This window comes from Centrocercus urophasianus, unplaced genomic scaffold, assembly GCF_019232065.1.
Source record: "Centrocercus urophasianus isolate 14NV4802_14NV808 unplaced genomic scaffold, USGS_Curo_1.0 seq_10, whole genome shotgun sequence".
Classification (NCBI taxonomy): Eukaryota; Metazoa; Chordata; class Aves; order Galliformes; family Phasianidae; genus Centrocercus; species Centrocercus urophasianus.
The window spans coordinates 68,933,467-68,950,570 of NW_024884142.1; the positions used below are offsets into that span (position 1 = coordinate 68,933,467).

The 17,104-nt window shown below is 35.4% G+C and overlaps 1 protein-coding gene across 6 annotated transcripts in view; it reads right to left on the reverse strand.

The window, feature by feature from the left end:
- Window positions 1-17,104, reverse strand: part of CEP170 (centrosomal protein 170) — an 87,546-nt gene that overhangs the window by 34,544 nt on the left and 35,898 nt on the right. For all 6 annotated transcript variants that reach the window (XM_042811366.1, XM_042811360.1, XM_042811353.1 and 3 more), the window contains 2 exons: window positions 11,878-12,354; window positions 8,700-9,346 (listed from right to left, as the gene is read on the reverse strand). In XM_042811366.1, coding sequence (XP_042667300.1) covers window positions 8,700-9,346; window positions 11,878-12,354 — 1,124 coding nt within the window. The remainder of the gene's footprint in view (window positions 1-8,699; window positions 9,347-11,877; window positions 12,355-17,104) is intronic.

Consider the following 17,104-nt stretch of genomic DNA (forward strand, 5'->3'; position numbering starts at 1 on the left):
CTCGTTCAATATGTGCCTTGCCATGGTTCTGCTATACTGTATCCTACTGATGCTTACAGCAATTCCACCATTACAGATAAATAATTTCCCCACAACATTTAAAACCATTGCTCATAGAGAAAAATACAGAAAACGTTAGGTATGTTCTAACTTTCACCAAGGCAATTTCATGAGATGGAGTTAAGCAGGACAGGCAGTATACCGTCTGTCAAATTTCATGTGAGTCAAAGATATTAAGGAATATTCACTGCTTTCAGAATTTACGTATACTTCAAAGACACTTTACAGAATATTTTGCATCTTGAAAATCTACCATTTAAAAAATTTACATTAAAGCTAGCTGCCAGAAAGGATCTGCAACATCAAAAATTGTTTCATCTTGAAGACGAAGGAAAAGGAAGAAAATGGAAATTATTCTCTTGTAAAAAATAGCTTGTTCAAAGCAGAAAGAGCTATGGGGAATTAGGTGTGTTTTTTTTTTTTGTTTTTTTTTTTATAATTCAGTTTTGGACAGTAAAGTTAAGAGCTCAATTAAACAAAATTCCGCATGATGACAGTATACGTAAAAAAGATTCACCACTAGATGGCCACAAACCATAATGTTAGTTAATGTTTGAAAAGCATCTTCTGCTAATGCTCCCTAGATTTGCAATACATATAATCATGTCCAGATACTCTTTTATATGACTTGCTTAGGAGAATTTTATAATTTATTTCCTTAGAAAAAGTGTAACAGAACAGAGGATTCCCCTTCAGCGATCTACTTTTGTCTTGTAATGAGGCAATTTTTACAGGTTGAATTATTTGGTGCCTCTTTTCTTTGAACATATCATTATTCCACAGCCACATTCTCCTTTTTTACCATTCTTCTATTGCCCAGAGTTTTGCACAGTTTTTTAAATAAAAGCAAATTTTTTCAGATATCTGAAGGAAAATATGAACTCACACTTCCACAGCTAGAGAAATGAGGACTACACAATTAAATTGCAGTCTGTACATTTCTTACTACTAGCTGGTGGCATACTCACTATGTCAAATTTCTTTATTTGTACCACACTTCTTTACTTGTACTCACTAAAGCCTTCTTTATTTCAGCATTATTTCTTCTAGTTCTGGTGCTTTATTTAAGTAAATTTTGTTATTCTCCTTCCATTACTGAAATTGCTTCAAAAGCAAATTTGTTTTTTTCATTCTGTGTAAGGCAATACTTGCTACAGTAAGATCCAAGAAACAGATCTACTTCTGAATATTACTTTGAACGTTCCCTCTGCAAATACATTAGGGATATCAAAGGCTCAAAGAGCAAATATTTAGCAACATTGCTATTACTTATCTATTTATTACTTATCTATTTATTATTGATCTATTTATTATTATTATTATGTAGAAAGCAATGGAAAGCATATTCTTCAATAAATTAATAATTTTCACATACATTTAACTTCCAGTACCACCTGCATGCACAAGCAGCTGCACCAAGGTTGCACTGCTATGCCACCTCAAAGCTCTTCTTGGGAAGAGTGATCCAGCCCAAAGACTAAATTTCAAAACTGTGATATAATATCCCTTTAAATCCAGAAGTCATTGATTGATACTTAAGACTTTACATTTGACAGCTATGCAGAAAGCAAGATAATTCTTGCTTAATGTTTGACATAACTTGGAACATCTCAGGCACATCAGAGAATGAGTACTTCAGGATTAACCAATCCACTTCTACTGTCTACCAAATAATGAGAATATGCCCTCAAAAGAAACAGCCATGGGATAACCTGAATGCTTGTTCAAGAAACTGTCTTGCTGTCATTGTCAGGAAGACAAGGGATAACTCACATAATTTGAAAGAAGAAGATTCAGATGGCATATCAAGGAAAAGCTTTTTCAGCCCAAGAACACCAAGCAAGGTTGCCCAGTCTTGCTGGAGCACAAACTCAGTGTGATAAGTACAGAGGCGACATGCAAATTAACTGATGGCAAAGTAATTGGTCCTTGTTGTAGATGTTAATAAATGCTTCAAATTTATCTCAGCAATAGCTTTCCAATATCATCACTTAAGATGAACTTTAGCTACATAAAGTAATCATTAAAAAAAAACCAAACAAACAAAAAAACCCCCACCCCTTAATCCAATTAAAAAACGAAGTAACAAAACTTGTGTAACACAAAATAAGTGAGACATAGTTCTTCTGGGAAGCACTGGTGCATTTCTGGGGACAGCCTGAGTTACAGGACCAACTCTGAACACGTGCTTTGCCCTGTTCTACGAGGGCCAATATTAGAGAAAAGAAGAGCAATCTCCTCTGGCAGACTGTGTGCATTTTGCTGTGAAAGCAGTTCATGACTCAGAGCACACCTGCTTGTCACAATAGCTGAAGCAGAGCTTTAACACAAGCTAGCTTTATTGGTCAGTTGTTGGTCATCCTCACTCTGTGTTCCTCAGTAGATGAGTTCATGTTGTACACAATAGATACTACATTATAGGTGAGAATAATGAGCTTAGGCTTAATGAACAAAAGTGACTGTTCTTTAAAACTTCTTTACTGTTAGGTGAGCATCCAGAAGTTAAAATAAACAGGGAAGTTGGAGGAAACACTCTTCTGTATCAAAAGGCAGACAATGCAGTTGCTAAATAAAAAAGAACTTTACATTTTCCCAAAGTGCTTTACCTACATTTCTAAGTACTCGAGCAAGAATCTCCTTTTTCCCATTTTTATATGATACCTTTCCAGTTGTGTCCCACTGAGTACATTTCAGAATTTCTAGTGTTAAGACATTATACTTGCTTTTTAATCTCAAGATACTAATTTTCAGTTAATGGAGACTGTAGTATGTTTGACTGTCAGAGCAGCCAAACAGAAGCAAATTTCAAAAACTGAGTTGTGAACTGATGCAGTCAAGGAAAAAAAAGAGAGAGAGAGAAGAGACGTTAATTGAAAAATGCAAGCTGGATTAAGACACTGTTGGTTAGGCTATGAAAGAACAAAAAAGTCTGAATAAGCCAACACTCTGAGTATGCTTGACTGATAAGAAGAGAATGTTTCAAAAAGAAGGGAAAGAGGCACAGAATCCGCACGCAGATGAACTTGGCAGTGCTGAGCTCTGAGTGTTCAGACTGAGCTCCTCATATTCTTCCAAAGAGGTCAGTCTGGACATTCACCATGTGCAGTAAGTTGGTTGTTAGAAATCAAAATTTCTGATAATTGGAAAATAGGACAAATGAGAAAACATTTTCTTTCTTCCTTGAAATTTGATGAGCCAGAGTAAAATGCCTATTTTCACTTTTAGCTATTGTGTGAACTGCATTTAACCAAGTTGCTTCTGAGACGCCTGATTAATAGTTGATGTTTGCTCCTGGCAGTTAGCTGAGCTATTGCAGCCAGACTGTGTCCTGTGCAGGGACATTCCTCATGAATTCCTGGTGATTTTCACAGAAGCTGCTTAAGGCATTTTAACTATATATTGAAGACTTAGAACACAAAACACACTGGTACTAAAAAAAAGCTACATATGCAAATAAAGAAGAGCAGTGTGCTAAGCTTAATAACTTCCTCTTACCAATAGCCAGTTACCTATTTACATATTTTGTACTTGTTTTAATGAAATTCATTTTCTTCAGAATTTCAAATTCAAAAGGAAATGCTAAGTTTAGGGACTGTAAGACTCCTCATCCTCCCCCACTGCAGAAAGGAAGTTCCAAACATTCTGCATTCCTGCTAAAATTTACATGCTCAGATGATTTGATGGGCTTCAACTGTTCTACTGTTGGTTTCCTTTTAATTTTTTTATTTATTTATTTTTTTAAAGCTGTATTCATGAAATAAAGTCATTCTACGACCAAGACACTGAGTAGGGCTAAACAGCATTCTTTCTGGAAAAAATCACTGAAGCAGTGATAAAAGCAATTAAATTCACAGAATGTGAAAAGGCAGATATCAGAAAGCCATTTTCTGAAAATAGATACATCTGTCTTGGTTCCTTAGCAATCTTTAAAGCATTCAGATTTACTTTTTTCTCTTCCTGTTCTCTGATTCTTTTCACATAGTTTGTCATACTGCAAAAAAATACATATCCTCATGTGGATATTGCATTTTGCAATGCAAAATATTCCCCCCTTCCCTGCTCTGCTTGCCCCGTAAATGCATGTTTTTGGAACTGCACAGTTTTAATACAGATCAGAAAATATATTTTTTAATGTATCTTTAGGGTCCTACAAATATATATGTTCAGTTATATATAGATCCATGTTTTGAACCAATCCCCACTGTGTATTGCATGCTACTTAAAAATGATGAAAAACATCCAAATTAGTCTATAATTCTCAAAGAGATGGACTGATACATATTGGAAATGTAGCCATGTAATGAAACACCTACTTATGATTTGGTCAACTGGCATTACTCTGAAACTTGCAGTCCACAATTCATCATTTAGCAGTTACTTCACGCCTAACACAATGGAGGTATTGCAGGTACTTTCACAGCATATGCAAGATTATCTATGTAGCTTTAAAGTCTACAACAGACAAGACAAGATCCAGCAAGCAAGCTTTCTGCACACTTAAAGGACACAACAAGAAAAAACACCTATGGAAAATTATGCAGTCAAAAATTAAGCTGTTTAAAATATATTTTTTGAGAAGTTACTACAGACGACGATACCTCAGGCTGTTTGTCTATGACTGCCCTCCAAAGTCGCCTTGCATGTTAAATAATCTGATATTAAGCAGTTTCATTACTGCTTGCAACGCAAAAGCAATAAAGACTCTCTTATTAAGAAGTCCTAGCTCAGCAAGGAGAAATACAGCGCAGTCCTTGAAGAATGCAGCTTTAACCAGTAACATAACAGAGTATGAGCAGACAAACCCCAAGAGCAAAATGAATAAGGAAATTCAATTTATTGTAATGCCCACTTACACGTATAGTGGGGGAAAAAAAGAAACAACCAAAACATAAGTTTTATCATAAACAGAAAGATGAAAGATGTAGAAAATGAAAATGGAAAACCTGGGGTCACTATCAACACCAGCTCTGTGTCATCTCCTAAACTATCACAGCTATTCCAGATTTATACAGAAGGAAAAGGATCTAATGATTGAGTCAGCAGAACAGTATTTGATGTATATTCTACCTGTGGTTTATAATCAACTATATAAAATAACTGAAGTAATCAATGAGAACAAAAGAAAATTTTATCCAAGGCCAATGTCTCCATATGCACAATTTGCTAAAGAATTCCAGATACCCTGTTTAGCACAGCTGTTGAGATTCAAAACAGACGTATAACCTTTATTCTGTTCATTCTCCTCCCAGGCATGCTCTGCTATAGTTAAATCCTAGAAAACCCAAACCTACACAAATAAAAAGAAAATACTCTTCTTACACTCTAAAAACCCTTTAAGAGCCTGCACACAACTCATTGAGCCACTTCTCATTTACGGCAGTTCTGCATGAAAATCCTTAATATTCCAAATATATCCATTCTCACTTATTAAAATTTAATACTGATATTTTGATTTATTAAGAACATGAAACTCACTGCCCTGATAATTCCATTAACAAATAGGAAGACAAACTGCAGAAGCTTCATTCTCAATTCCTTCATCCACTGACTTACCTTTCGTATGGTTCACGAACATTTCTTATCTGACATGTTCCATTTTTTTAATTGTAAAACATACATAGTTTACAATTCAGAGCAAAATAAGAGTTGCTACGAAAGTAGTGCCACCTGTTCTATTATGTTGGCCCTCTAGGCAGACGTTGGTCATATGGCAGTAGAAGTTGAACCTTCCCATCAATATCCCATTACATGCTGTTGCTGTGTGACAGGTGGCAAGAGGGGCAGTCTGAAAGAATGACATCTGACATGGAAGTATGTATGAAGCAAAGGTGTGGGATGAAATTCCTCCATGCTGAAAATAGTGCACCCACTGACATTCATCGACAATGGATGTGAGCACAGCGAGGCAGTGGTGGTGCATTTCAGCAGTGGTGACAACAGATCACTTGCACTGTTGCCTATTTTTACAAGCACAGCATGCAGACTCTTGTTCATCACTGGTGAAAATGCACGGCTAATGGAGGTGATTATGTTGAAAGCTAGTGTTCTGTAGCTGAGAGTTTGTTCTATCAAACAGTGTTACTGTCCTCTTTGTATCAGTATATTCTAAAATAGAAAAAACTGAAATCTTATGACTGTTTCTGTGTTTCCTCTTAATAACATAGCTTAACCCGTATAAAATTCAACATTGCTCTATTTTTTTAAACTTACTCTTCAAGGTTTTTGTTTTGAGAGAACTGACACACTATTTCTAATCATTCAAAGCTGGCCACACATCAGTGATGCTTATTCACACTGAGAAAGCTCAAATGACAGCACAGAAGAAATAATTATAGCATTCCTGGAAGATTAGCTAATTACATCAGTTCCTACAATGGCTGATATAAAAATGGAAATTAATTGATATATTCGAGTTAAATAGGCATATATAGTTTATACAGAGATATTATATTTACATATAAATGTTTAAATCTGAAATCTAGTTACTCATCATCTTAAGCTCTGGGTTTTTTTTTTTTTTTTTTTTTTTTTGTGTGTGTGTTCTAAAATCAAATCTCTTGAAAAAAGAAGTTGTTAATATGCAAAAACTTTAACAAATTTCTCTTTTCCCACACATTTCAGGCTTTGAACACATTTATACATTTTGCTTTCATTGCAGTGACCTTGCCTGGCAGATCTTAAATCTTGCCTAATCTTCATTTTCACAAATTTCTATGGTGTTGCAAGTCGTAAAAGGTCCATGCCTCAATATATTTATTTTCTTGAGCCATTTATTCTAGACAAGCTGCAGTCTACTCACTCCAAGACAGTCATCATTGCAAATAAATGATTCTACCCATCTCTTTGGGAAAAGTATTTCAGTGAAAAGTTTTTCTTTGTTAGGTAGAAAGCTTACTTAGGTTATTATTAATGTCATTACTATTATGCTATGTAGAAAGATTACTTTTTTATCTTTCTCACATTCTCTTTTTATATGCCAAGTTTTAAAGTGTTTAAGAAAAAAGAAAAACAGTTTGTCAATCTACCAGGCTGCTCAGAAAAGACTGAAGCCTCAACTCAGAAAGAGAGGTTCAGCTGGAACCATTGATTAAATGCATACCAACTATTCACTTAAATAGTCAAGAGAGCAGCACAGCAGTCAACAAACTAGCACAAGTCCTTGTTTTATTCCACACATCCACCTTTTATTAGGAAAATATAAGAATCCTCAGCATTTGCAATTTAAGAATGGAAGGGAAGCAAAGCTGAGCGAAACTGTAGATAAATTTTGATCTCCCTTTGATTTTGATTTTCTGCAGTGGCTGTTTTTCTGCACTGCATAAAAATAGCATCGTGCTACTTTTATAGAATTGTTCAGAATTGTTCAGGAAGGCTTACATCTAAAATCCAGTATCTGTGAACAGAGCCTTACATAAAAGTGAAAAGATAAAGGACACCTCAAGGAATAAATGTCTCTGCTTTCCTTCATTCTAAATCTTTAATGTCTAATGATGTAGCTTTCTAGGTTAGCACTAAGAAGTATTTATGATATCCAAAAGCATTTTATACAATACTACAAATATAAACTAATGCTTCATTATCATCCTTGACGTTTTTCTTCATCTCCTGTCCCTGAATCTGACCTGTAAATGCAGATATTTAAAAAAAAAGAAAGAAACCCGACCACATATATCACAAAGAGATACTAAAGACCAAAAATTATTTGAAATCTCATTAAACATCAGATAGTATTTACAATATTGTCTTGTACTTAAATTATCAATTTTGAAGTTTTTTTTTTCCTTTTTCCTATACTTTTCAAATAAATCCTGTTGTATAACTTCACTGACTAGAAGCTGGAGTTACAAATTTTTGTTTTGCAATAGCAATTGAAGATTTGTAACAGAAAGTAAGTGAATGTGTCTCTATTCAGTAAATTAATCTAATCTTTTTAAACTTTAGCCAAAACTAAAAGCAGTAATGCATTTGTTCAGCCCTGAAAAAAAAAAATATAGAAACATAGAAACAATTCTTAATAACTCTATAATAAGTAATGAATTTTCTGTTAAACAAGCCAAAACTGGATGCCAGCATCCCATTACATTGGGCTATTTAGGAAGACATGACAGTAAAAGGAAAAAGAAATCTGCTTGTGAGTCAGTTAAGACTAATGATTAAATGTGGATTCTCCTATTCATATCTTCCATTTGAATTCAAATAAAGTTACTTCTATTTTTATGTTTATTTTTCCCTATAAGCAAAAGTTATTTCTTCACCACAAGGCTCCTAAGCCTATCTGCCAAAAACTGCAGAGACAACAGATTTTAAGAACAATTGAGTATTTCCACATGGGACAATTGTAATCAAATACTTCTTAAAAATACCAGCTCATTTAATATTGTTCTTTAGTATTTTGGCAATATTTAACATTTTGAAAACATACTAAAACTAGCAAACTAAAAGAACAACAGTATCACATAGGAATAATTTTTAGTCAAATGCCTGCTTCTGCTTTTAAGATATTCTGTATGCAAACATTATACAATAGCTGGTAAACTTACAATACTGCAGTAGCTTTAAGTAAGTAGAATTGAACAGGTAGACTGCTGCCCACACAACATGTACCACTTTAGCATCCCTACACACTTCAGGTTTCTCACCTTGTCAATCATTTTACGGGCTTCCATTTCTTCAGAATTGGGATTTTCCAACTCAATAGTGTAAGTACCTTTGTCACTCTGATCATCCTCATTGTCCTTCTCAGTAGCAGCAGAAATATGTTGGCTTTTCAACTTTTTGTCCATCTCCTGGTTCTGACTAGGCCTATGGCCAAGGCTTCCTGAACTCCTTAACAACGCAGCTTGAAAGACAGGTAAAGCAGCAGAGGGATCTTCTGATCTTTGTTTTAAAAGTTTTGCATGAACACTGTGTGCTGCTCTATGATGTGATGAACTACCTTGCACACACGAAGGGGCAGCTTTCTCTCCTGATGTAGGTTTTGCTCTTTCAGCTCGCACGTGAGGTGTTGGAGATGGGGATTCTGAGCACAGAGCTCCTACATTCTGAGAAAAAGAGTAAGAACGCCTCTTTCGAGGATGGTCCTCATCAAAAAACTCAATCATAAAAGCAGTCTGATTCACACCAGCTTGCTCCTGCTGCTTTTCTGTGGAATGGACTTTCTGGTGCGACTTTTTCAACTCTGCATGGTGGTGCCTCAAGTGTTCTTCAAGTGCTGCTCGCTTACTGTAATGCCGGTGGGCACCAGCATTTTCTGAATCACTTTGTGTACCATCATCATGCTTATTCCCTACAACCAAAGCAAAACAAGATATAGTAGTATGAAACTATACAAACAAACAAACAAAAAAAACCCCTCAACATATACAAAAGAAACTGGTAAACAAAGGAAGAACTGCAAATTGACTTTCTGTGTAGAATCAAACACTTCTCTGCAGCTGCAAATCTTATACAGCTGCTGCTTATACATAGGCTGAACAATAATATCAGTACATTCAAATTATCCTTTTCATCAGTATTTTAATCTGCAAATACTTATCAATGATTTACAAAAGGTAGCATTTTACTAGCTGTAAGGCAGTAAGGAAACAGCGTGTTTCCCAATTATATTAACTCTATTACACAGCCAATTGAATTATTGAAACATTCTTGGTAGAGTTAAAAGGAAAAAGAAAAACCTAAGGTAATCATTCTGGTAGGTGAGAATATCTGTCAAATCACAATTTATGTGGTTAGATTGTCTTTTCCTTAGACAATTACAATAACAGTTTATCATGAGAAAAATCTACAGAAAATTTGAATTCTTTATTACTCTTTCCAAGAAGAACAGTGAATTATTCTATCATTCATTCCTCACACCATCTGACATATGTATGCAAAATGGCTGTTATTAATTATTCATTCCTCAAACTACTTTGTGATCTGTGAGTAACACATTTCATAAATCGGATATACACACATATTTAAATCTATTTAGCAATAATGCCTGAAAAATGTATGGAAGACTGTACTCATACACATTACGTCACACTTGACTTTCAGCAACTTCATTTCATGTACAATGAAGTAGCCTACACCTTAAGTTTTACTGCAATTCCTGTAAAGAAACAGTTTTGTTATCTTTAAATTCTTTTGGATTGAGACTTACTCATGTATACATAGAATGTACAAGTGATTATTTTTCCCCCCTCTTACAAGAATAGCTTTAGAAGGTTTTCCCACATGCATCATAAGAACACTCAGCTACTGTCCTTTTAAATGATAACTGTATGTGGGGAAACCTTACGTAGCAGGTTAACAGCACTGAATACACAACTGAAGTCTTTACTGCATTTCTTTGGCAAGAGACCTCTTATTTGTACAGCGACTAAGAAAATGGACAATACATCAGTATAGTAACAATACATATCAACATCACTGTGAAAGTTTTATAGCAATTCTTGCGGTGTGAATTCAGCACAAGGTACTGTAGGAAAAAATTGAGGAGAAAAATGAGAAAGAATTTTCCACTTCTTTTTAAAATCAAACTTTCAAAGCTAGATACATTTTGTAGCCTTTTGATCAAAGCAGAAGAGTAAGAATATGAACAGATCCCCAAAGATTCCAAAATTCAGATATGTGTTAGGGCCAAATGCAACCTGTAACTTACACGTTCTGAAGCAAAAAATAAATAAAAAAAAAATAAAAATCAAACATCCAGGAGATTCTGCTGCCAGGAAAAGGCTAAGGCCTCATAAACAAAATTGTTCCAACAATGTCATGACGATCAAAGAATGCTCTGTGGTACCCTCTAGAAGAACTTTTATGCCATTATTTTAATGGTATTGCACTCATGCAATTCTGTTTTGAAAATGTTATTTTTTAGTGTATTTTGGAAGAGTTGGCCTTAATATACAGCCTTTAGATCAATAAGAGAAAACTCACTGTACAAAATCCCAGCTACTTTAAGAGTTAAAAACGATAGTACTACAGAATTAATAAAGTTTGAGTAGCAGAGTTAACCTTCTGAAAGTAAAAACAGAAAATGACAGAGAATAACTTGAAAAATTTCCTCAGAACTTTTATTCTAAAAGTTTGAATTTCAGTGGAACCCCTTTGCCTGGAAATGAAAAACTGTTTCTACTCTATTCTGCTAAGTTGGATCTGAAAGAAAGTACGCTTTTGACTTAACGTTTAATTTAACTTTATTTGAAATGTCATTGTCTGAAGTAAATGAATATGAAGCCAACTGGAACTTCATCTAAAAGCAGCATTCCTATAAAAATTCTGAAAGCATAGTAAAAAAAAGGAAATTCTTGGTTAATTTCAGGTTCCAGACTCAAGCCTGACTTCATCAAATGTGATTCATATCATCAGAATAAGGGTACGATATATTTTTTGTCACCAAGTGATTTTTTCAGAGTACTCAGAGTACTTGAATAATTTGTACTTCAGAGCTTTGTTTCTATCAAGCAATCCAGCTTTTTAATGCAATTCACAGGAAAAAGTGAGATGCAGGAACTTCAACTAAAGGCTTGGGTTTTTTCTTGTTCTCTTCAAAATCATGATTTAAATAACTGATGATTGCTTTTGTACCATACTTAGCTGTATGAGAATATCCCCAACCAGTATACTTACTATAAGACGATTTATGATTTGGTTTACTATCAGCTTTTTAATACTCAGTAGTGCAGTAAGATTCCCCAAGCACAAATTCTTGTGTTCCTTCAGAGTATCTGTAATTTCCATTGAACTCTGCAAGGGCTCAGGGATGCACTGACTGGATGCTTGTGAAGAATTGCTATCCTCAGAAATAAGCAAAGCTGGAATTATTCACGTTACCTTTCAGTCTCTTCAAGTAGACTGGAACGTCACTCTTAATACTTTTGGAATCCTCCTCTGGTGGCTCCCAGATCATTCTAGGAGGATTGTTCTGTGCTAGCCAATCTGCTACCTTGCTCTCTGCGGCCATCATCACAGTCTGAAGCCCAGGCAGGTCCTGACCACTGGAGGAAGAAGGCTTCTTTGACTTGTGGCGCTGCTCAGACGTGAATTTTGTCACGTGATCTTTGATTGTTACTTTCCCTGGTGTGTTGTCATCAAACTCAATGGTAAAGGAAGCATGTCCTGCGCTTGCTGCATGGGAACTTTGGGTGTCTTTTGTTGGAATTTCATGAATAGCGCTCTCTGCTACCTGTGAAGTTTGCTGGAATTCTTTTGTAGGAATTTCAAAATAACTTGGCTCCCTACAGAAAGGATAAAGTTCTTCACTTGCAGCTGCAGATTGCTCCTCAGCTTGCTTGGCATCTGTGCTGCATCCTATTAAGAAAAATAAAAGATAGATTTCACAATACTTGGGAACTACAGGTTCTTCAAGAATTTTCTGAATATCTGTAAAGGCCACTTGAGTAGCCTTTGGACTAAACAGTAAGACTGCGGAGAAGATTGAGCAACACAGCTCTGGAAAAATAATTCCAGAATTACATATGAAAAGCATTACTGAAAATACAGCACAAGCTTTGGCTGTAAGGAGTGTAAAGCAGTTTAAAGCAGCAGAAAGCTCACTTCGAATTTGACAAAGGAGGTCTGCATTCCAAAAATGTTTGGACGATGTAAAAGTCACACGAGTTATTACTAACAGGGGAAACAGGCAAAAAACATGATAGAAATTGTTGAGATTATAGCTACTGCAATTTCGATCTATTTAAAGAAACATCAGATCAAGGTCTCCCTAAAACAAGTGCTAGTGATCTGGCTTTATCTCATTTCGTGCAGAGCTAGTATAATATTGATAAAAATCTTTGGAAAAACAATTCACACACTAACACAAGATCAACATTAAGACTGACTTGAAAATTTTAACCCTAATAAGCCTTGAATAACATTTTGGAATTCAAGCACCTTTTATGTTTCTACAAAAGGTAAAATCCAAGAATCAAGCTAAACTCTATCATCATCTGCTCTTATTTTATTTGTTTCCAGTTTGTAGAACAGGAAAAGCAACAATAGCTGGAAGCATGCAGAATGTTATGAAACCATGCTCTAACGGGGTCAAGAAAGCAGAATATGGAAAAAGCATGGGGAAGTTCCACTGTATAGCACGAAAGAAGGTTAAAGCTTCTTGTGGTTGCTAAAAAAATCTACAAACGTATTTTTAAGAAAACAAATCTTCTGGTTGCAGTTCATTAAGCAGTAAGCCAGCCAAAGTATCAGGTGTAAAGATGTGCAACAAGCAACAGACGCTTGAGATGTTAGCAGTAATGGCTAGTTAGATCCCAGCAAAGAACACTGAATAGCTCCTACGTGATTTATCACGAATCAAGAAGTTTAAGAAATCACTTTGGGTTGCCAAGAAGATAAATAAGAATGCAACTAATAGATTTCTGGAGGTAAAAACAGTCACAGTATATCAGCTGGCATAATAAACATTTATGTACGAAATTATTATGCAATAAGGTAGAACTGGAAACATGCATACTACAAATGGGAGTTTAAGGAGTCAAATATGCAGGACAGCTTAATACAATACATCTGTGTTCTTCACCAACATGCTTCTCATGAAGGTTTAGGAAAATATTAAAAACTAAGAAATACAGGATAGTAGCTTGATAGAGAGAAATAGAATGAATAAGGAATAATATAATAGTTGGAAAAAAATAAATAAAAACGGGGGGAATGTTGTTAAGGGATAACAAATAGTAAATTCTATTCATTCTTTATACATTGCCATGCTTGGATACCAACAGGAAAAAGTAACTCTGGTGAAGGTACACGATTAATTCATTTTGTCTAAAAGCAGCCACTGCAAACACAAAAGATATTTTTTGTATCATGCTGTTGCAAGCCGAGAACACCCTTTGCTATCTCATTTTACTGATGCATGTTCTTTCCAAACAGGTCCCTACACTGCCAGTTCTTAACCCACCCTGGGTTACCTCATCTCTGGAGGGTAGTTTTTAGGCCCTACAACAGCACCTCACTACTCCACATCCTGGGAAACGGCAGCCCTTCCCCTTCTCCCCCCACTCGGAAGCATGAAGCAGACAAAGCAATATAAAGTCTACAAGGAGGCAGACTCTAAAAACTGTCTGGTTAGCCAATAGTAGTGCTCAGTGACCTGCACAGCAAAGAAGCGCTTCCTGATGTTTAGAGGAAACTTCTTGTGTTTCAGCTTACCTCCCCTCTTTCTTGCCCAGGGTACTGAGCAATACTGAAAAGAGCCTAGCTCTGTGCTCACTGCACCTTCACATTAGATTATTTCTACATACTGATAACATCTCCCTAAGTCTTCTCCTCTCCAGGCTGAACAGTCTCAGCTCTCAGCCTCTCCGCACAGGAGAGGTGCTCCAATCTCTTGATCATCTTATTTGATTAGCCCTTCATTGGACCTGCTCCAGGAACTCCACATTTCTCTTGTACCAGGAGACCCCAGAAGTGGACACAGTACTGCAGGTGTGGGCTCATCTGTGCTGAGAAGAGGGGAAGAATCATCTCTCTTTACTTGCTGCTGCTATGTTTTTTATTGTAGCCAAGAACACCATCGATCTTTTTTTTAACCAGCAAAGGCATGTTGCTAACTCACATTCAACTTACTGTCTACCAGGATCCCCAGGTCCTTTTCTACCAAGCTGCCATCCAGCTGGGTGGTTCGCAGCATGTACCAGTGCCTGGCTCTGTTCCTCCCCAGGTGCGGGATTTTGCACTTCTCACTGAATTTCATGAGATTCTTGTTTACAAAGATACTACACTAGACAACATATTTCTCTCTAACCAAAGAATTAAGAAACTGGATTACAAACATAAAGCAATTCCCAAATTAGAAAGGATCTTAGAATTTATCTTATGAAAAATATTCCAAGTACAAGCTAATATTCACCACTTAAAAGCACTGTTTTCTGACCAAAGTACTTACATTTTATAGAGTTAAGTATTGTTTATTCTAATCAATAATACTATTGGAAGCAAGGATGAAACAAAAAATAACAGAAATCCTAAGCTAAATCACCCCCCTTCAGAACTTTTCACTGGAAATATGATTGCAAGTACCTACAGATTTATATTACAAAAGCAAAGCCATTTTATAGTGAACTCGTAAGTCATCAGCCAAGCTGAAAGAAATTACATATAAAACCAAATATAGATATAGAAGATAGTCTCAACTATATAATTAAGATAGCAAATAATTAAGATAGCAATCTTCACAGCTCTGTAACCGTAATTGACTTCTGTTTCCTAAAGCCCATTTAAAATTCATGACTTCTATCGTTTCTTATGTTTCTAGTAAAGGCATCATTGTTGTAAATTCTACAACTACTACTGAGATCAGCAGAAATGTATTTTTCACTTTTCCAAGAAATAAGAATACAACAAATGGACAGATTAATAATTACCTACCCAGGAACTTGGCGCTAGCATGTAACCTTAACAGATGCAGCATAAATAAAATAGTTGTACTGTAGGTAACTTTGCAGCAATTGATTGTAAGTGGGGCTAGCAGGGTCATCGATAATTAAATAAGATTAACAAGTGTGAGAGACAAAAAAAAAAAAAAAGGATTTAACTTCTTGAGATTTTCCAGGCTTTCCTGATGTTTGCAAATAACTTCCATTAGTGAGCTTTCGTTGAGGTAGGAAGACAGTAACGGCGACATAAGCCTATTAACTTGAGACTGTAGAGACTAATTGTCTGTAGTTGGCTTGGCAGAAACAAATCTCCCATTTGCATCTCCTCATTAAACCTTGCCCCATCTGTTATAATTCATGCCTTCTTTTCTATTCAAGAAATAATCATGTAAAAAATCATTAAAGCATGAAGCAGATTATTCATAGGATTAATTTGTTAAAATGGTATCAGGCTTCACAGATTTGAGATAGTGAAAAAAGTTTCAAAATTCACATAAGTGCATTCATCTTCAGTGAATTCTCGTAGGCAGTTTATAATACGAAGTGTGAACCAAACTTGTGCTTTAAGCCCATAAAGAAAATGAATAAACATATCCATTTTGAAAAGTTTTTAGTAAATTACAATTTGATGTTTAGTTCAAAAAAAAAAAAAAAAAACCTAAACATGAAGGTCTTTGAAGTTTCTTACTTTCCTTCATTACAGTGTTTCTTTACATCAATTTCTAATGATTACGTTCACCTATGTTGTAAGACTTCCGTGCATGAAGAAAATACAAACCAGCTTGCTGGAAATTAACTTGATGGAAGTTGCATGGAATTTATGTGGAACGTAAGTAGACCAAAGAGGCCTGAAAAGCTTAACTCTACAATTGTATCAAAATGTTCAGAGTACTTTTTATACACTCCTGTAGTGATCCAACTATTGTCTGGGGACTGAGAAGGTAAATACCAGCAATCCCCTTGCAAAATCTCTTGATAAATGTATTAAAAATGTGAAACATTTAATGCTATAATGTCTATGAAAAAATAACTTTAAAAAAGGAAAAAACTAAAAATAGCTACTAAATAGAACCTGAAGTCTTGTGTCATAGCTTGTTAACGGTACTGCACCAAAACCACAGACTTCAGGATACTATTTTTTCAATAAGCCCATATTTAAGAGGGGTAAATAACATGCATGATTTTGTATTAAAATGTTGGTAGATAAATGCAAGTACAAGAAGCCTCGTGATTTAATCATAGTTTTTTTTTTTATATTAGTTTGCTAAATACATGGTCAAAGAAACAAAATCATAAATACCATAGACTTAACCACCCCCATTTTGGTATACAGAGAGCACAGGTTTCATAGCCAGTATATCAATGGCAAGACTTCAAGGCAAGGACTTGATTCTTATTCTTAGTAACTGCTGTCAAACACGCTGCCCCTCTTTTTTTTTTTTTTTTTTTTTCCTCCATCTAACAGTCTTAGTATTTCATTATTATTATTATTGCCAGTGGAAAAAGAAAAAAATTGTATTCCCTACGAATGCTTGGGAGTGTTTGAAGAACACCTTCCTACCCAAGATTTCTACTACACCTCTCAGAGTCAGCGTACTTAAAAAGCCTCTGTCACTGGAGTACACAATAACACCTCACACCATCCATGGTAGAGAAAACCTTTTTAC